The 27,894-nt window shown below is 34.0% G+C and overlaps 1 protein-coding gene across 15 annotated transcripts in view; it reads left to right on the top strand.

Moving 5' to 3' along the window:
- Positions 1–26,578, top strand: part of CNBD1 (cyclic nucleotide binding domain containing 1) — a 531,845-nt gene extending 505,267 nt beyond the window's left edge. For all 15 annotated transcript variants that reach the window (XM_038579686.1, XM_038579692.1, XM_038579694.1 and 12 more), the window contains one exon: positions 25,914–26,578. In XM_038579686.1, coding sequence (XP_038435614.1) covers positions 25,914–26,192 — 279 coding nt within the window. In that variant the 3' untranslated portion in view covers positions 26,193–26,578. The remainder of the gene's footprint in view (positions 1–25,913) is intronic.
- Positions 26,579–27,894: the final 1,316 nt, after the last annotated feature.

A 27,894-nucleotide genomic window follows, 5' to 3' on the forward strand; every position in this document is an offset into this window, starting at 1 on the left:
AAAAAACTAAGTGTCTCCAGAGTTTTATCAATGTCAATTAGTTTTGAAAAACAAAACAAAACAAAACTTTGTTAACCTTTCCTTTATGTTGTTTATCTTTTCACTAATTTTATACTGATTTTATTATTTGTTTCCTTTAAATTTCTCTGGGTTTAATTTGTTGGTATTATTCTAGTCTCTTGAGGTTAATTCTTAGCTCATTGATTTTATACTTATTTTTTCCTAATATATACACTTAGGATATAAATTTACCAGTAAGTGTACCTATCTTTTATCTCAAAAGTTTGATGTTTGTTAATTACTACTCAGTTCAAAGTATATTTTAACTTTTATCATAACTTCTTTAGCTCCAAAAACGCTTTGCTGCAGGCAAATTCTCTGTTTTTGTTTGCCTGAAAATGTCATTTATTAATTATTTTTAAGGATATTTTCCTAGATATAAAATTCTAGGTTAGCAGTTTTTATTTGTAGTACCTTAAAAATGTTTCATTTTTGTCAGCGTAATTGCAGCTCATTGTAGGTAATCTGTCTTCTTTTTTATAGGTATTTTAAAGATGTCCCTTTTGTCTTTTTTAATTTCAAGTTTTTATTTAAATTCTAGTTAGTTAACATATATGGTAAAACTGGTTTCAGGTGTAGAAGTTAGTGATTCATCGCTTATATATACAGCCAGTATTCATCACCAATGCTCTCCTTAATGCCCATCACCCATTTAGCGCATCCCTCATCCACCTACTCCATCCCTCAGTTTGTTTTCTATAGTTAAGAATCAGCTTCCTTCTCTTTTTTTCCCTTCCCCTATGTTCATCTGTTCTGTTTTGCTAGATTCCATGTATGAGTGAAATCATATGGTATTTGTCTTTCTCTGACTGACTTATTTTGCTTATCATAACACACTCTAGGTCCATCCATGTCATTGCAAATGGCAAGATTTAATTCCTTTTGGTGGCTGAGTCATATTCCATTGCAAATAAATGTCAATATTTACTGAGTAGCTACTGTGTGTCAGGAACTGAATATGTAGGAGCAAACAAAACATGTATGGTTGCTGACCCAGGATATGACCGCTTGTAGACATTCCACAAGAGAATAGATAATTATATATTTTAATTTAGCATCAATAGTGCAATGGGGAATATCTTACTGGCGATGGCTTCCACATTTTAATTTTATAACACTGGTATATTTGAAGAAATTCTACCAAGTGACAGTTTTGTTTTAAAATTAAAACAGAGAGAGGCATCTGGCTTGGCTCAGTAGGTAAAGCAAGCAACTCTTGATTTCAGGGTCATGAGTTCAAGCACCACATTGGGTGTGGAGCCTACTTAATTAAAAAAATTAGATCAGAACAAAAATTAAGGTAGCATTTCCATATATCCTATTTAATATCAAACTAATTATTACATAAAATAAAATGAAATCAATTTATTTTAAAGATTTAAGAAGGTTTCCTGATATATGTGTGTGTGTGTGTGTGTGTGTGTGTGTGTTGTGTATGTGTTTCAATAAAATTTCTTCAAACCTTCTTATCTACCTCAGTGCCTCAGACCTATACTGCACGGGAATGGCTTTAAAACTATCCCATCAAAAGAACTGGTGGAAATGGTCTACTTCAGATATCAGGTTCATTCAATTAATGCATACTTACTGAGTGGTTACTGCTATGTGTTAGCCATTATGCTAAACCAGGGAAGTCAATGCTGTTATTACTTAAACTCTTTCGGAGTTTTATAATTGCATAGGGCTATGAACGCTTTAAGAGGTATGTATGAGTACATGTAGGAAATCCCCTAAGAATTCTCAGGATTAAATAGAGACTAGTACTAATGGGCTTGTATGACCTACAACGGTAGATGAGTGCCCCAATAAAAGACTCATTATGAAAGAAATATATACTTGTGAGTTGCTGGTCTGGAATCCGTATTTTTGGAAATAAAAAACAAGGATAGAATGAGAATGACTTTCAGATAGAAGAAATTATCAGGAATCATTAAGCCTCATTATGGGAAGAGGAGAAAAGTAAAATAAATTGTACTCTTGTCAATGCAAGAAATGAGAAACACAGTAGCCCCACATTTTTATTACATTTTATATTTTCATACAATCCTCTTGAAGACAGAGCTTGGGTTTTCTCAGTTTTGTGTGAAATTGTGAGTCCAAATTGCTATATATATATAATATATACATATATTATATATATATATATATATAATCTCAATTCCTTTGAGTATGTGGAAATAATCTCTCAGAAATGGTGCATTTCCAGGAAAGGCTCAGTGCCAAGAAAAGAAAAGACCTAGTGGTTTGGGGGCAGCTGGTTATATTTATCAAGCTCGGAGTTCCTCTTGTGTGGTGGCTTTGCCTGACTTTTTAGTTGTGTGGTTAGCTAATAATATGAAAACAGAATATAATGGGAGAGCCAAAAAATGTTCAATTCTATAGCCAACAAATGTTATATTTATGCCAAAAGATACGGCTTTTTTACATCATACATTATAAAAATATGATATCAATTAAAATAAACAGCATGGAAAAAATTGAATGCCTAATAACATACTTTGCTGACACATACAAGGAATATTTTTTACTAAAGGCACTTGTGCTTTTAAAAAAAAAAGCCATTCATTATTTTTAATCACTAAAAATCAGTCGCAGAAAGAAACAAATTGGTTTTCTGTCTACATATGCATTTTCCATTACAATCATGAAACATTTTTCCCCTACTGGCAGTTTGATTTCACTCAATGCCTGCAAAATGCCTTAGAATTGTTTTTATGAGTTATTTCCTACAAAGCTTGAATGTGTCTGAGGGTGGATGGATGTGATAAATAGTCAAATGAGAGGCATAGGCAGGGGAGAAGAGGCAGATTCTGAGACCATGGTCTTTATTTTAATCAATGAATTTGATTTCATAAAAGTTACACTGTGGTAAGTCAAGTCTTATCATGTCGAGTTGATGACTCGTGCCCACTGCTTATCCTCCAACACTTCACATTTGTGTAGGGGCGCCCTGGACGTTCTTTGTTGCTACTTAAAACTTTTGCAACTATCTACGACTTCCTCAGCTTTAAAGGCCAAATGGCTGTAATATTTTTGAGAATCTTTGCTTCCAAGGTTTTATGTACAGTCTAGGTTGAACCAGTAGGATGCATTCACAGGAGATGCAGAAGGCTGAAAGAAGTAGAAGTTACTTGCTTCTAAAGCAGTAGGCTAGCAGTGCAAACTCTTTGAAGCATCAAATACCCGGACCCTCTGTGTTAAATCTGAAGCTGATGGCAGCCCTTCTGACTTTGCAACTTTGAATTCTTCAGTCTTTACAATCATTTTGCAACTATCTAATTGCTTGCATAATATCCCTTTGTTAAAACCGCACACAATTTCTGTATTGCATATTGAACCAAGAGTGATAGATGTCGCTATAATTTTATATAAAATTAAGAGAAGTCATTGCAGTATAGAAGGTAACAAGTCCTTTGACCTGGAATATGGAATTCATTTGTGAATTAAGGCCCAGTTGACAGTTGAAAAGCCACAAATAATTTTTGACATATTAAAAACATTTTAATCATTATAGCAAAAAATATATAACCAGTTTTTCCTACCAGTTCCTGACTTTGTGACATATGAAAAAGGCACCATCACTTAAATATGCAATGAGTTCTCATTTTGGAGGCACACTTGAAGTTACTTATCAGAAGTTAGTTTTTAATTTTTTAAATAAAGTAAAACTAAAATATATTTTAGCATTAAGACATTTAATGCCTTCTTAATGTTTTCTGTTTTGTTTTTGAATAAATACCTAAGAGCTAACAATTATAATATATTCAGTAATAGTGAATACAAAATTTGGTTCTAACATCTTTGCACTCCCTGGCATTTAACTAATATAAAAACTGACTATATTATGCCAGAACAAGTTACTTGCATCATTAATATAAATAGAATAGCTTTACCTCAAATGGATGTGGAACATGTGAAAAGAATAAAGAATATTAAATGAGGAATAGAATACATTTAGAATACAAATAACAAATGTTCCTGTACAATAAGGCAACAGTCTAGGGAATATAAATGTACTTACTAAGTAACTTACCTCATGTCAGAAGAAGAATTACACAATAAAACTTCTAATATATTGCTATATTTGCAAAAGAAAATATGTAAGGAGAGATGTTATAGTTCATGATCAGTGGAATGGCAGATCTTCTGGAGACAGAAATAATTTTAAATTTGGGAGCAATTTTTAAATGACATCTGTCTTAACTCAGGCTGTGACAACAAAATACCATAGACTTGGAAGCTTAAACAACACACATTATTTTCTGACAGTTTTGGAGGCTAGGGACTCCAAGATCAAGGTGCCAGCAGTTTCATTTCTTGTGAGGACTCTTCTCCTGATTTATAGACTGTCTCCTTCTCTGTATATCCTCATGTCTGTAGGGAGGGCCCTTGGCTCTTCCTCTTCCTTTCTTTTTCTTCCTTTCTTTTTCTTTCTTGCTCTTTCTTTCTTTCTTCTTTCTTTCTTTCTTTCTTTCTTCTTTCTTTCTTTCTTTCTTTCTTTTCTTTCTTTCTTTCTTTCTTTCTTTCTTTCTTTCTTTTTTCTTTCTTTCTTTCTTCTTTCTTTTTAGAAAGAAAGTGAGAAGAGGCAGAGAGAGAGAAGGAGAGAATCTTAAGCAGGCTCTATTCCCAGCACAGACTCTAAGATCCTGAGATCTCAAACCTGAGATCATAACCTGAGCTAAAATCAAGAGTCAAACCCTTAACCAACTGAGCCACCCAGGCACCTCTTGTCTCTTCCTCTTCTTATAAGAACATGAATCCCATCATGGGGGCCACACCTCTTCTAAAGTGAAAGACTTTGGAAAGGGTCTACCTCCAAATACCATCACATTGGGAGTTACGGCTTCAAAGTATGAATTTTAGGGAGACACAAACATTAGTTCATAACAACATCTCTATAAAATAATGGCTAGTAGGAGCAGCAAGTACTCTTAGTACTATGATATGTACATCAGAATGAATATTTACAAATAAATGATGCTATATCAGACTGTCCTAAAGATCATGCAAAATTAAGAGGTTGTTAAAGAATACAAGCATATAACTATAACGAGCAAACAGATGGATACCAGAGGGGAGGTGTGGGGGGGGATGGGTGAGATAGGTAAAGAGGATTGAGAGTGCACTTGCTTGATGAGCACTGATTAATGTATGGAGCTGTTGGATAGCTATATTGTACAATTGAAACTAATATAATACTGTATGTTAACTACATTGGAATTAAAACAAAATTTTTTTAATTTAATGCCTGCCCAAAGAGCTGAACATTTTACAAAGTCTTTGTAAACAATCCTATGAAGTCTTAATCTTTTAAGAATCTTAAAAGTACAATGCATTTGAAAATGAGCCACTGATAATAAGGCAATTTCAAGAAATCTACAGGAAGTGGGGCCAGCTACAACGTCGCCACTTAGTAATACTCCAATCACATTGGATCTCTCCTCCATCTGATTGTCTAGACATCTGTTATACCATCAGATCAGTAAGTAGTACAATATAAGAACCAAACAAATTTTGGTAGTCTTCTAGATAATGTATCAATCCTGGTATTTTACAAGGGAACTACACTAGTCATTATCTTCCATAACTTCTTTCATTTCCCTTTGTTTCATTGTCTTGTCACTTTTGAATACATGTAGAAATGATTAAATATTTAAATGTTTGTTTTCAGAATATTTGTTTCTGTCTGCTCTAGTATTTTACTATTTTTTTCCTTTGGATGTTATTCCTTTGGTAGGAAATATCACATAGTTGAATATGTCTTTTTCTTGATAAAACATGCTGTCAATTTATTTTTCAACTATATAACTTGTGTTTTTTCTCTATGTGGTATTTTTTGAAGAAATGTGTATGTACCAATATCTTTAAGTACTTCTTACAACATGTTTATGAAATCTTTCCCTACTCTGAAATCATAAAAATATATCCTTATAAAGTGTTATAGCTTTGCTTTTAATATATTGGTGAATCTGAAGATTATTTGGAGTTATATATATATATATATAATAGACACAATATCTAGTTATTGATGTTTTTTACTTTCCAATTATACATTTTTTAAATAATAAATTTATTTTTTATTGGTGTTCAATTTGCCAACATACAGAATAACACCCAGTGCTCATCCCGTCAATTATCATACATTTTGAATTGCTGAGGTAGAACCAATTTTTGTCATAACACCACTAATTTATAATTTATGTGGCATTATGGTAGATCACTTATCTAACAGTATTTTTATAAAGGGAGACATTTAGAGACCAACACACATGAATAGGGAAAATGCCATGTGCAGACGAAGGCAGAGATTCAGGTGATGCATGAACAAGCCAAGGAGCACCAAAGATTCCCAACAAACAACCAGAAGTGTAGAGAGATGCATAAATAAATTCTTCCTCACAGCTCTTGGAAGAAAACTTCCTTACCCTCCTGTGGAAAAATCAGCGTCTCTCTAGCAGCTGGTCATTTGAAGAGACTTTCTCTTTTTCCTCAGAGAATTTTAGAGATTTTCTTTGTCTTCCTGTATGAAGTTTCACTACAAAATATTTAGGTTTGGATTTCTTACATATCTGATTTGGGATTTGTTGGGCTTCTTGAATTTGTAGAATGGAGATTTTCATCAATTCTGGAAAATTCTCACCCACTATCTCTTCAAATATTTCCTTTGAACCATTACTCTTCTTCTAGAGCTTCAATTAAGGACATACTGGTCCTTTTTACTCCATTTATTTTATCTTAAATAGATCCTGCATTTTACATTTTTTCTTCATGTTGAATTCTGGATTATTTATTTAAATTTATTTTTGAATGCAAAAATATATTCATTTAGCTGTTTCTTATCTGCCTTTACACCTGGCCATTGAGTTTTTACTGTTTTTTTTAATTTTAGAAGTTACATCTCATTCTTTTTCCTTTTTTTTTTTTTCTTTCTTTTCTTTTTTTTTAGAGAGAGAGAGAGAGAGAGAGAGAGAGGCAGAGACACAGGCAGAGGGAGAAGCAGGCTCCATGCACTGGGAAGCCTGATGTGGGATTCGATCCCGGGTCTCCAGGATCGCGCCCTGGGCCAAAGGCAGGCGCCAAACCGCTGCGCCACCCAGGGATCCCCTTCTTTTTCAAGTTTGCTGTGCCACTTTTTTTTTTTTGCAGTTCCTATTTCCTATTGATATTTTCAAATGTATTCTTTATTTGCTTAAACATACAAAATGGAAGTTATTTTGTAGTCTGTGCCTGATTCCAGCATATTAAATCTTTGCTGGTCTGTTGATGTTGTCTGTGATTTCTACTAGTTATAAATTATTATAGGTTGCTTGTGTTTTTAATTATGTTCACCAGCCAGTGACATGTATGATTGGTTTTAGAATTTAATTGACAGCTGGGGTGAAGATTCCTTCCTCAAGAGACAATTTGCGTTGTTTTCTTCCAGAAAAGCTTTAAGACAAATATCAGGAACAACCCAAAGATTTCAAATCATGTGAGAACGGGTTCATTTCTTACTCATCCTCAGGGTGGTGGATTTTGGAGATAAACTTATTGTGATAACACTTCCTGTTTTACTACTTACCTTTTGTGAATACTTGGCTATGATATTTTGATCCCCTCACTTTGGGAGTTTGTAAAAATAAAAATTTAAAATTTCTAGATCAGCCAATATGTTAGGGGGAACAGTAGTTTTTCACCTTATTTATATAACTGGATTTCCATTTCTACCCCAAGATTGGCTTGATGATTTTTTACAAAAGTAGGTGACCATTGAGAGGCTTTTAAAAAATTTTTTAAAGTGTACTTTTATAAAGCATTATTGGTGACTAATTTAATCTCTTATTATAAGAAATGAAAATTTCCCCATTAATCTTTTTAATAATGCAGTTTAAGTTTTTATGGAGGGAGTTAGGCACATTTTTACAATTGGGATAACATTCTTAGCATAAGTATTGAGGATTCATGTGCTTTGTATTAGACATCTATAACAACTAGACTTCCTCATTTGATGACTAATTTTACAGTGAAAAAATCTTTTGTCTTATATATTTTATACTTGTCTGTTTTATAATACTTCTCATTTTGCAATGTAATTATTTGCTTGCATGACTTACAAAGCACTATAGCCCTAAGGGCGGACCTACAACTTTTCTTATATATACAGTAGCATAGTGGTGTGTACACAGACCTGGAGCCAGCTATTGTTGCTATTGACAACAATTCTCCAGGCCTCACTTTTCTTATTTGTAAAATGAGGATACAGTTTATCATATACACAGTTTGAGGATTAATTGATCTAATGCAAGTGACGCAATGAAGAGTTGCCTGTCACAAAATAAATATCAATCATTATTATTTTTAAAATCTGCCCTAGTACTAAGCACTGTACTTTTGGCAAAACATTCAGTAAGTACTTGATTAATGACAGATCAGCCATAGTTATTCTGAGACTGCCAACCAATTGCATGGTGAAACCGTTCATGCACTTTCTGGGTAACAGAAATTTATCACTGCAAATTAAAACAGTTCCCCTCAAAGAGTATTGAAAGCAATGAATTTCATTTTTAAAGTTGCCCAACTACTAAACAAGTAGAATGTAAATCAAAGTTAAAGAACATATTAAAAACCAGTGACACTGATACAAGTTTTCTTAAATTACTTATGCATATAATTGATGACAAGCTTTTTGGATTGTATTAAAAGAGCTCATTAAAATGTGCACATTACAAGATTCTCACAATGCCAGGAAATCTGTTATATTTAAGATTGTGCAGAAATGTTTGATTTCATGTAGCTAGAGTCCACATCTGATAAGTAGAATTAATTTCAGGCAATATCATCCAAAAACTTTAAGCAGTCATTTTGTAATTTCCTTAACCTAGTACAGATAAATTTCAGAGAAAACAAAGAGAAGGCCTTTCTCAGCACAATTTACTCCTAGTCATTTGTTCCATACTAAGCACAAGCTGTTCTTATATCTAGTCTTTTTTTTTTTGAGCCAAACATAAAATTTTAAATAAAAATTCATAAAGGAAAATAACAATCACTCCTGAGCAAACACCCAGAAGAAAATGTCACCAATCCTAACATTTTGGCAGAAACAGGTAAAGTAAGAAGACAAAGATATTTGGACATTTCCAAATTGATGACATTTTAACTGTGCTCAAATATAATTTTGGTTGCAATTTTTATCTCATTTAACATTATATTCCTGAAAAGGGAATACATAAACTTTTTGTTCCAATAGAATCTTACTTAAACATATATTAAGTAACCCCAAAAATGTAGTGAACTATTATTTATTTGAAGTAGAAATTCATTTTTATGGTAGGGTAATACTTTCTTTTTTATTTCTAAAATTTTCTAAAGATTTTGTCATATTATTACATTGCTTGCCTCATTTGATCTGCTGTTGTGATATATTTTGTTAATACATTGCTTAATTTAAATCTCCATTGGGTTGATTTTGGGACAAATTCTCTTTGGTCATGGTAGCTTATTATCTTAATGTTCATTTAAATTTATTTATATTTATATGGAATAATGGTATGTATCTTTTATTTAGGAGATCATTTTCCATGCTTTTGTGTTAAGATACTGCCAATATTAGAAAATATGTATGAATATTCAAATTTTTTGTCTGTCTTTTAGGTCTTATCTAGGATTTTTAGAAGTTCTTTATAAAAGTGATTTTCATATAAGCTATTGGGTCTTCTAAACATGCATGAAAACAGAATAATTTTTTTTTTTTTGCAGTAACAATTGAGAAAATCTGAAAACTATTCAGTAACCATTGAGGAAGTTATAACTAATCATAGTTCCTTAGTCTTCTTCTTTTACATTAGGATTTTAAGCAAAGTCAATGTTAAGAAATGTGAAAGGTCTGAGATTTACTGTGTTTGTAAACTAACAAGTTAGTCTGCTAGAATTTCATGGGTGCTAGGGAAGACACAAGACTCCAGGGTCAGAGACATAGGACTTGATTACTCATGGCACAGCAGGCAGAATGAGCTTCAGGTTTGCACTGGTTCCTCTTGACCCTAAAGTCCCAAGGAATAATGTTGGAGCAGCCCCCAAGGTACATACTCAGGTGGTGTATACACCTAGTGGTTTACGTCCCAGCTAAAGGACCCTGCCCCTAAACTTAGAAAGTCCAATCTGTTAAAGAGTTGCAAGAAAACCTGTTCCATCCTTGCTTCAGAGGAAAACATTATCTTTATTATTCCAGAAAATGAACAAACCTGCCTTCTGCCCCAGTGGGAGACGACCTTAAAAAAACTGCCAGTTTTATGACTCAGAAACAGTTCAGAAGCAGCTCAGAGATGATCAGAAACACCCAAAGAGAAAGAATTACCTTCCAACAGCTGTTTCAATATTTTTTTCCAAATATGTCTAAAATTTTTTCTCCAGTATATAATCTAGACTTTACTTGTGTCCCTTTATGTCTCATTTTTATATTTACATGTTTTGCTTTATTCTTTTCTATTTTCACAATTAAATGCAATTTCATTTTTCTTGTTTGCACAAAGAACATAATCCTGGATGAAAATGCTCATCATGTCACTGTCATCTTTGAATATATCCTCTCTGAGCATAAGATACTTCTTTTTGTTTTAACAAATACATTTTTGCCATTAAAAATTCCTTTCTTCTGTCTCACGGTATTTTAAATTTAATAGCTTATCTAGTTCCCCTACTTTATTAACCAGCACAAACTTTTTGGCCCATGTACGAAAGATTTGTGTGCTTTTAAAGATTTATACAAAGGTTCATATAAGTTTTAACCTTTGGTTTCTTTTTCCTTTCTCTTCATTATGGCTGAACGGAAATAAATTAATAATAAGCATTGATACCTTATGTTAATGCATCGTAATAGGTGGTACAGCACATAAAAATTCCTCCAAGCACTGATCTAGGCATTATGGATAGAGTGATAAACCAAAAACAGAGTCCTTACCCTTGCAAGCTTGCAAAATGGTACATATTCATTGTTTATAATTGCAATTTTGAAATATTTTCTGAGATAATTTTTATTATTTATTTTTTACTATCTTCTTTCTCACTGGATTGTCAGTTCCATAAAAACATTAACTATATTGTTCATTAATAATACTCCTACCCACACACTGCCAAAATGTCATTCTCCTACTCTATAACTCATCATGAAAGCAATTTCTCGCTATTAGAAAACATTAAATTATGTGTTCCCCAAGGAAGGTGGCTTTGTTGCCTCAGTTTCTCATAGCATACTTTATTTGGCAAGTTTTTTCCATTTTTTCCTAAAAGGAAATCAGAAGTTCCCCAAGGCTGAGTCTTTCCTTTCTCTAATTTATTGTGACTTAGCTCACTTGGAATATTTTTGCCTGGTAACCAGAATTATATTTTTCTAAAATATTATAATATCATTTCCTATTTTAAAGACTTTGGCTTTCCTTTTTCCTCTAATATATTTTATTCCAAGCACAGAGTTCAAGACTGTTCATATTAAATCCATATAATTTTCTGGAATCGTGACACATCTTCCACAACTATTGTACATGTGCTTCAGCCACTAATGGTCACTTTCACTTTTTAAATTTTATATATGCTTTATACCTCTGTATTTTTGTCCAGCATTCTATATTGGCTCTAGTAAAAAAATTAATGGTGAGAAGAGATAACAGGGAAAGGAAATAAACCAAAATGATATAATTAAGAATTTTAGAAGGCAGATAAACTGAGTGGCATAAGAAAGGATTAATTAAATACACATAGATTCATAAATAGATTGGAGAAAAAAATAAAATAAACATTTAAATGCACAGAAACAGAAGGAGCCAAAAACAAATATTGAATTTCCTGAACTCTTTGGGAACAAAAGAACTAAAGCAATAACAAGAAAGAAAGGGTGAAACAATCTAACCAACACTTATTAGAGTTTTAAAAGAAGTTTTTCCCAAGAGCTATTATGAAAACAGCAATTTGATATTGGGCGCAAAGCCATGAGTCTGGAAGCAAGAGTTCCTAGGTCGTTACAGGAATTCACTATCAAGTTTACAGGACTGCTACTGTATAAGTTACAAGCTGAAGAAAATACAGTATTTTTTTGTCTCAAAAAAAGAAAGAAGTGGGTGCCTTGCTGTAGCTGCCTTCATATAGATATTAGTTCCGAGCAATTTAATGTAGCAAATGCTAATGCAAATCAAAAGGCTATAGTTATTTTGTGATCACAGTATACTAGTTAGGAATACTTTCAGCAATGGTATTGAATAAGTACAACATTAAAGAATTAAAATAGGGAGAATGAAACCTATATATTACTTCTAGGATTTAATAAATATGGAATAATATTATTTCCAGTCAATTTATCTTTGAAAATATCCCTAAATGCATTAAGTCCCTCTTACTAGTAGTAAAAATAAAACTATCTTGTTAAAAAAAATGTAAGCCATGATGACAAGAATGTAAAATACATTTGCATCCTGAACCGATAGGATTGATTAAAGTGTTTAATCATGATCTTCATAGGACAACTAGAAAATCAAAAGACAATTGATTGAAAGACACAAATTCAGAGCACATTTCAAGAAGCGGCCAAAATAAAGATTCAAGTAGGATCATAATTAAGCAGTGTGTACCTAGACTCTGGAGCCTCTAGAAAAGATCTGTCGATTAATAAGTGATCAGTAATACCTGCATAAATGTTGGCTGAATGTAAGACTCAGACCCATACTCTTTTAAGATGCATGAACTATTTATTTGAAGTTTGTACATCAAATGTGTTATCTTTATGGAATAACTGAGTTCATGGCTAATGATAAGCAGTGTTAACGTTTATGAGCATCTTTTTTTTTTTCCTTTTTGCACTTCACTAGGAGGAGGGTTTACAATTCTCTGAAGAATAAAAGGGAGTTTTGCAGAAATGGATATTCAGAGAGATTTCCAGAATAAGCCTTCGTTGCCATGCTTCTTACTATGACATCCACCTCACTGTCTGATATTACAATATATATAACTACACAAAAACTAGCAAACCAGAAGCAAAATTAACATCCAGATTTCTAGCAGCCTTTGCCTCACTCAATTCAGCAATGTATATGTTTTAAAAAGCAATCTACTTGTTTTTACATTTGAAAACGATGAGCTAATTTTGATTTTTAAAAAACGGAGCACGGTTAGATCTTCAAAATAAATTCCTCTTCACAGAAACACTGAATTAGGGATTTTCAATAAATTGGAATATTAAATTGCTTTGATGACAGAGCATACATCTATAAAAGAATTTATATTTTACTGGAGTCTTATTCTTTGTATCCCCTCCAATAGTTCTGTTTAAACAGATGTACCACAGATGTGGAAACATCTGGCAGGTCAACACAATTCTGCTATGACCATACTCAGGTTAGGATTGTGCATTTTTTGACATCTAATTGTTAAGCAAGGACCCTTCCCTGGAAAAAGTTTAGTACATTGCATCAAATGATATATTTCCACTTGCTTCTCCTTTCTTTCTAATAAGTATTTTCACATGTGCTCACTAGAAATATTTTGGTGGCTATGGTGACTTTTTATTTGTTTTAGAAATGTCTACATAATTTTCATTGGCCTTTTAAGAAATCACCTGCTCAAGTGTTAGGAACAGTTGAATTAAAATCAGTAGATTAATTTTAGTCACTTTCATTGTTTTTCTTCTCCTGAGTTTTGTTGGGTCCATTCAAATTACAAGAAAATTGTTCCAATGGTACACATTAAATATACCAATCCATCAAGTTCTTGAGTCTTCTTTCCTCACTTGGATTGCACATGTCAAAGAGATGAATGCAACTTCTTTCAACATTCTGTATAACCATAGAAGAGCTTTCATTTGGCTTCTCTTACATTAGCACGAATATATGGGCCTGAGTATGCATATAATGTATGCTATGAGCGAGTGTGTATGCATACGTGTGTGTGTGTGTGTATGTGTGTGTGTGTTTGTAGTTTTAGAGAGTTTTAGGCAGAGGAAGGGATAAAAAAATTGAAAAATTTGAATATTATAGATTTTGAAATTTTATTTTTGTAGTACACACTTGTAAATCTAACAATAAAAATCTTCAATTTTTACTTTAAACTATCTCTCTGTTTTTACGAGCCAGGAAACATTTATGAGACTCAAGAAAATATTTTCCAAAGCTCTGTGTCTGAATATCTATAACATTTATCCAAATCAGAGAAAATTAATAAGATTTACAGCACTTTGCAGACACTGTTAGTAAATCCTGAGGGAAAAAGCAGATTGTACCATTTCATTCAGTGCTGGGAATCTGGGTGATACGTGGCGACAATAAGAGACTTTTCACTCCTGAAGAGACTGGGGCTGTGTGACCCAAGGGATCAGCATGCACCGTGGGACGCTATAAAACCCATCTAATATTTATCAAGATGTGCAATGTAATGAAAACTGCCTGAAATCATACACCACACAAACAACTTCAGCCTGAGAATAGGAAGCAAAACAAGGAAACATAATCATAAGCTAGGTTCTTTTGCGGTGTTTCTCTGCCTCGCTTCTTTATGTTTATCAGCTATTTGTTTATTTTTCTAGCTACTTTAGAATTTCCTGTTGAGATAGATTTATATTCAAATGTATCATGAAATATAAAAAAAACACAAGGTTTTTGTTTGCTTTCTTGCTCTCTCTCCTTCAAAACATGCATTTTTTTCCCCCCTGAAAAGTCTACTTTGGTGTTTAAAATCAGCCATCAATGCACATTTTAATCAGGTTATAGTATCCTAACTATTAACTCTGGCTCAGAAACTCATGACCACCCCACACTTACTTGGAGGTTCGACAAACATAAACCATGAGTCCATAGTGTATCACCACAGGACAAAAGCACCATGAGGGAAGGTTCAAAGTTTTGAATACTCTAGTCTCCTAAAATTTTCCATTAAAGATATTCATTGAATGCAGATTTTTTTTTTTTCACAAAACCAGAAGATCGTTTCAGTGTTGCACCAAAGAGATCCAGAAATTCTCACAAAATAGTCTGCATGGCAATCAGCCCACAATGGGCTTCTAATTCCTTCACCATAGAGGCCAAGACTACTTCCAAGTTTCCAACCAGGATGTTTGCAATGTGCCTCCTCCTTTGACAGCTGTTAAATGCCATAATGGTTACAATAGCATATGCTGGGAGTACTCCAGATGTCTTCACACAGTGGTAGGTCCATTTCTAATAACAGACAATGAGAGAGAAAGGCTGACATAATATTTATAGGAACTTCTTAATCTCTAGTGCATTGTAAATGTTTACGGTTCAAGGTGGGGAATCTGGCTGCTTACCAAATGTATTTTTTCCCCTCTGAGTTTAAGCATCAGATTATATTTAAATATTTCTATTCTCTCTATCTGTTTTAATGTCTCTGTCGCAGGTTTAAACCAATCTCTCTGTCTCTCTCCCTTTCTCTTTTTCCACAAATATTTACTGAACACTTTTGCTCAAAATGTATTTAACTTATCCCTACCTATCTCTGGCAAATAAAAGAGTTTCCATCTTTTGGGCCTGTCTCTTCACCAAAAATGCTCTGGAATGATTCAATTCAACATTGGTGTGTTTTTTAAACTATTAAACCATATGGAAATATGTCTTACTGAATTTACTTCCTAAAGAGTAGTTTTCCACTGGACCTTTTGATTTTGACTGTAACCTCTGTGTGCAGTAATGTTCCTTTGGTCTTTCCCTCCTCATAAGTTATGAGATGAATGAAGAGAGGGCTATTTTATTCCAATTGCTGAACTCAGAAAAAACCAAGGAAGAAAAAAAAAGAACCAAAGAAGATAAATTAGTGAAAGATGCTGAAGAAGACATCACAAATTGTGATATTGGGGCTAGTCACAGGATTATTTTTGCGAGGGTGGGGAATGTAGTTCTTGCTCTTGTAAAAGAAGAGAATTAAATGATCTTATTATGGTTTCTTCTAGTTGTAATACTTATTAATTCATAGTCTGAGTGTTTCTGAACTCTCTTTTTACAGCTCTCATGGGCATGGCCATCTTTATACCCGATGACCTCTTTCATTGTTTCTTTAAAAGTCATCTTATTCTCACAAACTCCCTTCAACATCAGAAAAAGAAAGAGAATTTTAAAAACCTTGGTAATAAGAGAATAATTTTTTGGTCCATCATTTATTTTGTAGACTTAAGACACTCAACAAGGAATATACCCTTTGATGATCCTTTGGGAGCTGCAAACCACTGAGGACAGAAAAAGCTATGTGAAAGCATGCAAACTGTGCTTTGATTTTGGCAACCAAGTCCAATTAAAACAGCTACAGAAAACAAAGGCCTTCAACAGACTAAAATTGAGATCTATAACAATAGATCCTACTCACTTGTGTTTATTCTTATTGATAAAAATTAGTTAAAGGTTAGCATCATTTAGTTCATGATTCTATATAGTTTGGTTTAAATTTGGAGGTTTAGAAGGAAGTACACATCCTTCCCTTGGTCTGCTCATTTGTATGCTACAATCTAAAACTTTTCAATTCAGAACTGCTCTATAAAAATGACCTCCCACCCACCACTTCATCATTAAAATGTTTTCTTCAAGGAGGAATACCTACCATTTGGTTCGATGTGGATGGAACTAGGTATTATGCTGAGCGAAATAAGTCAATCAGACAAAGACAATTATCATATGCTTTCAGTCATATGTGGAATATAAGAAGTAGTGAGAGGGACCATATAGGGAAGGAGGGAGACTGAGTGGGGGAAAATTAGAGAGAGAGACAACCATGAGAGACTCCTAACTCAGGGAAACAAACAAAGGGTTATGATGGGGTAACAGGGTGACAGACACTGAGGAGGGCACTTGCTGGGATGAGCACTGGGTATTATATGTTGGAAAATTGAATTTAAATAAAATATTTTATTTTTTTATTTTATTCTTTTTAAATATTTTATTTATTTATTCATGAGAGACACAGAGAGAGGCAGAGACATAGGCAGAGGGAGAAGCAGGCTCTCTGCGGGAACCCTGATGTGGGACTCAATCCCAGGATCTCAGGATCATGCCCTTAAGGCCTTGGAAAGATCAAAGGAACATTACTGCAAAGGAGACGCTCGACCACTGAACCACCCAGGCATCCCTAAATTTTTTTTTTTTTTTAAAGAATGCTTTCCTCATTTGTATTGTAGGCAAATCATCAACAAGGTGCTTTACTTTCCAAAAGTTCTCTTTCTACCACTTATCATGATACTTGCTTTGGTCTTATGAATAAGCTCTCTGCCCATAGATAATAAATTTAAATAGTCATGACAGTTAAGATAAATTTATAATTAAAGGAAAATTAACAGGTTTTTTTTTGGGGGGGGTGGCAATTAAGATCTAGTCTTTTAGCAACTTTGTAGTTTATAATACAGAATTGTTGAAGATAATTACTACACTGTGCATAAATTCTCCAGGACTTATTTATCCACTAGTTCTGTTTGTACTGTTAAACCAATAAATCCCCATAACATTTTTGGAGAGATTGAAGACGGGAGTTGGACTGGTTTACCAGAAACTGGACAACTGTTTATGAGAATCATGAGGAATACTGATAAAAAATTAAAAATGTGCCTAAGCTGGCCCTAGGCTTCCTATTCAGAATATCACAGGGAACTCAATTTTAACCAGCTTCCCAACTGGTTCTGAGGTACATAACTCTTGAAAATCACTATATTACAGCCAGAAGCCCAGGGTTCAAACTGGTCTGGCCTTTTTGAGTCCAGGACAGGAATGACTGAATTGCCAGAAGGTATCCAGTGGATCTCATTAAGGAGACTCTGGCTTTCCTACCATTGTCAGCAAACTTTGTCTTTCTCTCCTCTTCCAATAAGAAAGAAGTAGTCCTCTGGAGGCAAACTCTCTCTCCTCTGTCCTGCTCCTCCCTCAGGTATAGGAGTAATCTGAGTTACTACCCCTCAAATATTCAGCAGCAGCTCTAGAACATGGTGAATGCTGTAATGATTACTTCAATGCTGCTAACTAGCATGCGTATCCATTTACAAAGGAAAATGCAAGCTCTTTTTCAAGAAACTCCTAGCTTCCCACAGTCCATTATTATAAAATAATAGATGTTGATTTTTACCGCCATAAATTAATTTTATTTTTACAAAATCCAGTTAAATATAAGAGACACATTCTAATAATGTGGGGTCTTAATAATTAAGATTTGTCAACTAATAGCAGGAACTAAGGTGTAGACTTATTTAAGGTCTGAGGTCCTGATTTTGAAAGAAAAATGACATACAGCTTATATCCTTGGTATTATTTATTTCCTAGTAAAGGTTCCATGAATTTAATCTACACTAATTAGGTCTTGAGGAAAACACTAAAGTCATAAAGATAAACAGTTGGTATTAATTTAAAATTAAGCTTACTTTGCAGTAACTGAGTTAATATTTCTTGATGACTCTATTAGTCAATTATAATACTACATTCAAATTCTAAGCCCTTCAATTCTGACAATTACAACTGTTTGAGTGAAGATTATATTTGCTGATTATTTTTGCTTGTGATATATCACAAGATTGAATTTAATCATGTAAATATTTTAGTTTGGAAGGCAAAATGAATTATCTCTCTTTCTCTCTTCCTGCCTTTAATTTATAATACATTGCTTTGCATTGTTCTTATGTCTTATTTTTTACAGTATTTTCTAATTTAATGAGTAGCTCAATCTTTCACCTGTTTTCTACCCATTCTCATCTCTACTTTCTAGAAGCAAAATACTGAGGACTAGAATTTGATCACAGCTCAAACAAAAGTGCAGAATCAGTGTGAAGGTCAGAGAAGTCAAAAGTCATTTTCCATATGGATGCCTTTATTGGACTTTCGTGTAGGGCTTCTTTCAAAGGGGTGCCTGGGTGGATTAGTTGGTTAAGTATTGGCTCAGGTCATGATCTCAGGGTACTGGAATCAAACCCCGCATCTGGCTCCCTGCTCAGTGGGAAATCTTCTTGTCTCTCTATCATATACATACCTGATTGAGATATATATAGATATAGACACATAGCATATATATAATATATTTACCTGATAGATATCTGATAGATATATCTGGAGTATATTAATTCTAGAATGATTTCCAACTTAAAAAAGATGGGCTTACATGATTAAATTCAATCATATCGGAATTAGTGTTTTATAAACATCATTTGAGATAGGGTTTATTTCTTATACCAATTCATTTCTAATAATTTGTATTTAATAATCTAAAATAAATTGTGTTGTTGTTACTGGTTTACATTGATTAAACCATGTGCAACAAAACAGCATAAGAGTTCACTGGAAGCTGGAGTTTACTGGAGTTTTAGTGTAGGAGGCACCAGTTGGGAGGCTTCTCACCATGAAAATTGCCGCTCAGCTGAAGGATCAGACATTTAACATGGGATACAAGAACTGAAAAAGATTTTCAAGATTACCTAGTTCAATATCCTTACTTTATTGATAAAAAAAAAAAAAAGTGTTACCTGAACACGGCAGGTGATTTGCCTTAAGCCAGAAATCTGGAGTTCATTTTGTGGAATGGGTGGTGGCTTTGTGCAACATCATTATTTCATGTGTGACCAAGTTCATTTCCCTAGGTAACTCAGTTTCTATATCTCTAAAATAGAGATGTTGTCATTTCTTATTCTTATATCCAACTTTAAGATTATTTAAGATAAGTTATGTAAAGCATTAAAAAGGATAAAATTCAATACTCAACTTACTGAATAAAACCAGTAAGTGTTGGCTATAAGTATTAATTATATTAGAATGTATATCATAATTTTTTGATCATTAAAACAATTGCTTTTCAATTTAAATACAGTTAACTATTAATGTTAAATAATAATGTAAGCTTTAAAAAAAAAAATAATGTAAGCTTTATAAATACTAATGTTTTTATGGTTCAGGTAATAAAATCCTAGAGTTTATAGTTAGAGAGTCTAAGGTAAGATATGGGCAATTATTTTCATTCTGTTTATTTCAAGGGAAAATATCTTTACTTACTTAATGCCATATATATATATGCCATAAATATTAATTAATATAATTATATATAATTAATATATATATATATATGGCAAGGAGGGAGAGAGAAATGTATTTGCCATATATATGTGTGTGTGTATATATATATATACACACACACATATATACTTTAATTAGGTATTTGTCTTCCTATAGTTGATCCTTTTTTTAAGAAAAGATTTATTTACTTTTTGAGACAGAGAATGAGAGTACAAGCAGGAGAAGCAAAGGGAAAGAGAATCTGAAGCAGACTCCATGCTGAGTGCAGAGCCTGACCCGGGGCTTGATCTCACAACCTGGGATCATGACCTGAGCTGAAACCAAGAGTAGGCTGCTTAATCAACTGTGCCACCCAGGTGTTCCCCTATAGTTGATCTTAATAGACTTTTTTTAAATTAATTAATTAATTAATTAATTAATTAATTTATGATAGTCACACACACAGAGAGAGAGAGAGAGAGGCAGAGACACAGGCAGAGGGAGAAGCAGGCTCCATGCACCGGGAGCCCGACATGGGATTCGATCCCGGGTCTCCAGGATCATGCCCTGGGCCAAAGGCAGGCGCTAAACCGCTGTGCCACCCAGGGATCCCTTAATAGACTTTTGATCTTCAAACTACACCAATAATTATAAGCTATCATTATTTTCTATGGAATTATTTATAAATTTTAATGAAGATTTTGTAGCATCTTCAACATATCTCCAAATTTGGGAGTGTGGTTTTTTTAACAAGTTGGTAATATGCTGATAATTATATTCAAGCCCTTTTTAAGACTCAAAACAACAACAAAAAGTCTTTTCCAAATCTGTGCTCTTGTTCCACTTCTGTCTTAAATAAGAATGATAATAGTATTCTAAATTAGTCTGGTGCTTATTCTTCAGTAGACTGCTTATGATAGTCTAAATTTTTTTTTATTTTTAAAGTGCATTTACTTCTTTTTCTTACATTATTCTTTATGAAGAAACAGATGTGCTATTTTGCTTCCTAACACCGTCTTAAAATTGCCCTTGTAATACAGTTCCTGAAATATCTAACCTTTCACTATACTTTATATAATTCTAATTTTAGTAATTTGGGGGAAGCTTTCTTATCTTACCAATTCTGGGGATAATGTTTGAATGCTTCTTGTAATTTAAAATCCACTTTTTGTTATATAATTTTCTCTACGTAGTAGCAATAAATCAATTAAAAAGACAAAAACAAGTCTTTAATGCTTTTGGTAAATAAAAAGGAGTTCTTTTATTTTATCAAATTGTTCTACAATACCAAAATAGTTTTTTTTTTTTTTTCAAAATAGGTTTAAAATTAAAGTACAGTCTGGGTTAAAACTAAATCTTAAAGGCTTTTAAAGTCAAGACAGATTTTGCAAGGGTAGGCTAAGGGACACATAAACTAACACTTGGGGATTGAAGAACATGCTCAATGGTCTACTCTAGTCCAAGTCACTATTTCAAAAACAACCTTCTATGCCAAAGAGACATAGTGAGGGAAAGTGCAGTTTACCGAAGAAGGGTGATGTTTCAGAAGAAGAGTTTGATGGAAAACAAAAATAAATAGGGTCTACTCTATTGCTTGACTACCCAATAAAACAAATACATTTACACACACCCATACCATCTTCCATAACATTTCTAAAAACATTCTTGCCCAACATAATGCAGTATGCATCACTTCTCCAAAGAGAGAGAACACAAACTCATTCCAAACTTGAATACCTGTGGGCCAGTGATGTGATAGCCCAAACTTTCTGACATTCATTTTCTTTTATTCTGTTTTGGTTTTGGTTATGCAATCTTAAGCAATTCCAGATCCAGCTCTCATAAAGACTGTAGCTGGTGAGCTAACATATAAATATAAGCATCTTGAAAATATATATGTCATATAAAAGAAAATTCCTTTCTTACAATTTTCTGTGATTGGGGAAAAGCAAAAATATGCATTAAAGCTTTTAGTTAAGAGAGAGTGCCATTGATCTTAACCCAAAGACTTTATATATTGTGCTAATCACCTAGAGAATAGAACCATAATCTCATGGAAAACTGTTGGCTAAATCCATCAACAGTGGATCAGCCAGTATAAACTGCTCCAAGATCTAGTCACTGTCATATTATCCTTGTCCAGTGCCCTTCAGTGTGACCTCTTCAGAGGCACATTAGAGAGAATTCCCCTGCGGGCCGTGCTACCAGTATAGCTCATGCTTCTCATTGTGTGAGTGTTTGGACATTAAAATTGAGCAACTACAGGCTCAGTTCTGATGATAGCTTGTTAATATAACTTCCTCAAAGCCTGAGTGAGATATCAATTTTATTTTGTAGGATGATTTTGCTAGTGACCATGAGCCGAATTCTCTGAACTGAATTTACCTAATCCCAGCTCTTTGCTAGTAACTTTGGCCTCATAGCAAAAATGGAAAGTAACAAATGTCAAGCTCAACCTGATAGGTTTTTCTCATGCCGCCCAAATATTCTTATGTCAACCCACCCTTTTCAGGTTGTTGTCACATCAGAAAACACTGTGGAGGAGGAATTTATTCCCCTGATTCATTGAGGATTTTCCTGTATAACTGCTTTCCTATTCCAGGATTCTATCATTTCCTCTTACTCATTAACTTCAGGATACAGTAAAATGTCAATCTTCTGCTAAATAAGGTGCACAGCTCTTACCAGTCAGATATTCCTTGCTTTGGAAAATATGTTCCTTAAAAAGCTCATATAGTAATCTTCCTGTTGTCTGCTTCTAACGTGTCAGCTTGGACTGGAGCTTGCTTCTGTTTCATAATATCTCAAAGAAGGCCACTAGAAATTGCATTAAGGTCTACTTCTCTTGTTTTTGTGAAGAATGGTGTTCTGTAGCGTGCAGCTCCATTTTCCCAAAGAAGAGGTGGAATAAACAACCATTATTGATCCATTTTATTCATTTGGGTGGTGTAAAGAAAAAACTCACCATTTTTTCCTCTCTGTGTAGGGAAAAAACTCATTCTTTCCTAATGTGTGTTTCTTTCCCATGTGGCTCCTTTGCTACTCACACAGAACATTGCACTTCTGATGCTTCTGGTCACCAAATGTGTAGAGGTTTTCCCCACACCAAGCAAGTCTCTGTGACACCAGCTGGGTGTCCTATAATTTAACTTAATTCTGACAGTATTTACCCAGAGATAGCACTAGATCCCACAGATTAAGGGCTCAATCCTGTAAGATGCCCCCCACCTCCACCCCCTCCAAACACATCAGATGCCAGTTGCAAGCGCAGGTTATCATTGATGCTTCTGACTGGCCTGCTCTAGATCAGAGGTTCCAACAACTCCCTCCTTGGGTTCAGTTAATTTGCTAGAGCAGCTCACAAAATCCAGGGTAACATTTATGTTTACAAGTTTACTAAAGGATATGATAAACAATACAGAGAAACATCCAGATGGAAGAGATGGATAGGGCAAGGTGTGGGAGAGGGCATGGTGATTCTATGCCCTTTCCAGGCATGCTATCCTCCCAACACCTCCATGTGTTTAGCAATCTGGAAGCTCTCTGAACTTTGTCCTTTTGGGTTTTTATGGAGGTTTCATTATATGGTCATGATTGATTAAAGCACTGGTGATTGCCCATTGATTCAACCTCCCTACCTTCAGCCCTCCCCAGATGTCGAGGCTGGGACTGAAAGTTCCAACTCTCTAATCCCAACAACCCACCTCCTACCCCTAGGAGGGGTTTAGGATCACCTCATTAACATAATACACCTTTATCACTCTCCCCACTTATGAAATTCCAAGGGGTTTAGAAGCCTTTTTTAGGAATAGGGCCAATTACCAAACATTTAGTTCTTACTAATATATGGTGGCAGTATCACACATGGAATCAATCTACCTAACATCTTAAGCTTTAAGAGAGTTTCTCCGTCCACATCAACGAGTGGAAAGCAAGGACTTGGTAGTGTGCCTACAATCTTAAAGTCTTTTCTAGGTAGGTAACCCAACAGTGGGACCCAAAGAATTAGTAAGCCTGATACACTTAGCCGTGTCCTGCTACTCAGGATTAATGAGAAGCAAAGGTAATTTTTTTTTTCTTTTTTAACTAATGATTCTATTGTATTCTGACATATTTGATTCAGAGGAACTCAGGCAGGAAACAGAAATAGGCTTCCTCAAATACTAAAATTTGAAGGAAAATTAGAGAAATATATAAGCAACTTTAATGAGGATATCAGTCCCACTAACTCATCTAATGTGTACTGATCATCTTCTCCACCCAGCAGATATTCACCAATATATAGAGAAATTACATTTAAGTCATGTCTACTATTGAAAGTAGGAAAACAATATGTTCTTCATTCTCAAAGAGAGCTCATAGTTTCTGGTTTGGGGTAGAAAGTCAAGAGAAAAAGTTTTGCAATACTTGGGGTATTTTAAAATCCATCTCATTCTGAATGGTTGCAAATATTTTGCCTTCTATTTCCATCCACTATTCTTTTTCTTATCTGAGCCATTGGGTGGTAGAACAATGGATGGAAATAAGTAGAAGGTGGAAGAATGGAAATGGAAGAACCAGAGCACTGTAACCACGCCTATTTTCATACTAGAAGTAACAGCTTAACCTCTTTTTCCTTCTCTTTTTGAGTCCTTTTTTGGTAATATAAGGCTATTTTATGCATGAGTGTAGTTATTTCCTTTCATTAAAATGGATACAGCACTTGATCCATGCATCAATTCCATCTGTAATCATAATTTCAAAGAAAATTGTAGAACCAAGTTAATTATTCAAATAATCTAGAATCACATTTTTATATTCAGAGTCGAGATAATTGACAAAAGCATTTCAGACTTCAATTACCTCAAAACTACTTTGAGTTTCCTCCTCATTTAGAAAATTTCTATATGGCTTTGCAATTAACACACTTTGTTTTCTATTCTTTTATTATTTATTTGCTTTATTATTCTTTTATTATTTATTTACTTTATTATTTGTTATTCCTTTTTGAATATGCCATTGTCTTTTGGCAAATATTTGGTCTTCTGTGCTACCAAATCCAAAAGGAGTATATAAACGGTAAATCCATTTGTTGTAAAGAACTTCAGGCTTGAAAATATATTGTTTTTCCTTTCTTACAATTTTCTGTGATTGGGGTACCTGGGTGGCTCAGTCAGTTAAACATCTAAAGCATCTATCTTTGGCCCAGGTCCTTATCCCAGGGTCCACATGAGGCTCCCTGTTCAGCAGGGAGTCTGCTTCTCCCTCTACCTCTGCCCCCACCCCCCGCTCATGTTCTCTCATTCTTCCTGTCAAATAAATAAATAAAATCTTAAAAAAAAAAAAAAAAGATTCTCTGCGATTACTTTTAATCACTATTCTGACACTTTTTTCCCAAGTTTCTTATTCGGGTGACTCATATCTACCTCATCCTGATGAGGTAAGGAAGTAAAAAGGCAAAGGGAAATTATCCATGGAAGAGCTTTCAGGAAAGGAGAAAGAAATCAAAACCCAAAGAGAAAACAGGGCTTTGATCAAGATTCAATCTCTACGAATCAGTCAGCAGGGGTGAGAAATCTGAAAGAACAAGAGTATTTGTTTTATTGCCATATTTGAAAAATCTCATGTCAAGTACTTATTATCATCAAATGAATGAAAGGGAAGGGCTTTGAAATGTATGCCTTCCAAGAGAAAAAAGAGGGTGGGGAAGACATCTTCCTTTAAGGGCCAAAGGACACAGTTTGCTGGGAAGTAATTACTTTCACTTCAGCTGGGTCTGACACGAGCTTTTGCTTCAGTGACACTAAGTAGGGATGCTGATAGCAGCCCACAATACGGGAAAATCGCCCTGCTCTAAAATGCCTTTTTTTTTTTTTTTTTTTTTTTTGAATGCAGGACACAGACAGAGAAGCACAAGAAAATCTGGTGTTTGGATCACCTCTGCATCTCACGCTTCACTGCTTTGTTACCACCAGTGGCAGGACTGCTGGTAATGTAATGCAAGTACTCAGGGAATCTACGTCTAAGCTAAACAGCCAGAAACCTGAGGGCACAAGATTCAGCTTCAGGCATCGTTCTCTTTTCTGCAGCTCTTCACTTAGTATCAACAGTCTAGGCAATTGTTTGAATAATAATGAACCAAATCTCTCCTTAGCAACAGTCCAGTTTTTTTAAAAAATGGGTATCAAATAGAACCCTACTTTTAATAATAATGTGGGTTTTTTGTTTTTGTTTTTGTGTTACTGTTATCTGTTGTCTGAACATACTGGAAAAGGTTCATTATAAAGTGATCCATAAGAAACTGCTTTATTTTTTTCCTGCATTGTTTCAAGAGTGACAATAGAACTGTGTTCAGGATGTCAATATTGTTATCCCAGTGAACTGGATATTGCCTTACAGAAAGATTTCAATTTGCCATGAAATCCCAGAACCTAAACTAAATAAGGAAATTTACTACTGCTACCTCTAATGGTCCCTAATAAGTTACATTTTTTTATATTTTTAGTTATCCCTTGTTTTTGATTTGTTTTTCTTTTGATTGTTTTCTGGTCTTTTGGAGGAATACAATTCTATCAATAAAGTTGACTACTTTGCTTTAGCTGTGTGGTTCTCTAAAGGGCTCAGTTATCCATTTATTGCTTTTTGTGGAAAATAATAAAAGGTAGATAAATTACAATAACGGAAACTTGAAATATATAAGTATCAGATGAAATTGCAAACATAATTATGCTTGATCATGAAAAAGTAAGCTATCAAAGTGAGCATAAGCTATTATTTCAGAAATTGTTCAATCATTTTGCATTATAACAGACATTAAGCTTTTCTTTATGGAAGAATTCTTAAAATTAATGTTATTACCCATTTTCCTGACATTTTAGAAAACAATGCTGTATTCAATTTTAATAATGAAGCATCTTTGTTCAGTTAATATAATATTCATCTTCTATAAGGAAAAGAGATTGAGGTCACTATAAATGGTTTTAGATAACATTAGATGAATAATAAAAGTAGGTGAAGGGACCTGAAATTTCCAGATTTAGATGGGGCCAAAGCAAATTCTTAAGACAAATGCATATTTTCAACCCAATGTTTACAAGATGAAAAACATCAAAATACGAGTAGCCATAGTACTATCAAATACAAACACTATTATTTACAATTACATTTTTCAGAGACTATCTCTCACAGGATGTAGATGTCGGAATGCCCACAAAATAAGTCTAAATACATGGGTGAGTTGGAGAAAGTCATTATTAAATAGATTTGGAAAGTATCTATATCCTTTATCAACATGTTGTTTTCCCTAACCATCATTTTCCATTCTGGCTTCCTAATATCATCCACTTATCATGAAGCTGTGGTTTCATGAGATTGGTAACTCCCAGACCCTGAAGGGAGATCTAATCCACCTGGGCCACGCTTGGCAGTCCCATTTCCCTTACCTGTAACTGTTTTAGAATTGGGCATGAACTCCACCTGTGGCCATTGAGATGGGAGGAGAATTTTCCTTGAGGTCTTTGAAGATACATTTCTTTATTTTTTAGAAAAACTAAAAGTCAAACTCTTCTTTTTCTGGAGATTGCTGTCCTGGGAAATGATACCCAATATCCATTTATAACTCTTACAAGAATGAATAATGAAGAACAAATATTTGACACATTATTGATGACAGAGTAGAGAAAGGGGGATCAAAATCTGGATTCTTAATGACATCTTAAACCAGATTAAAACAAGGCAACAGGCTGCCTTACTTTTGGTATTCTTTTCAGTGAGATAAATAATAATGATGATGATGGTGATAATGTTTTCATTGTTCAAGGCAATTTGAATTGAGTTTCTTGTTCCTTGTAGCCAATTTATTCCTAAAAGATACAAT

This window comes from Canis lupus, chromosome 29 (genome assembly GCF_011100685.1).
Source record: "Canis lupus familiaris isolate Mischka breed German Shepherd chromosome 29, alternate assembly UU_Cfam_GSD_1.0, whole genome shotgun sequence".
Lineage (NCBI taxonomy): Eukaryota > Metazoa > Chordata > Mammalia > Carnivora > Canidae > Canis > Canis lupus.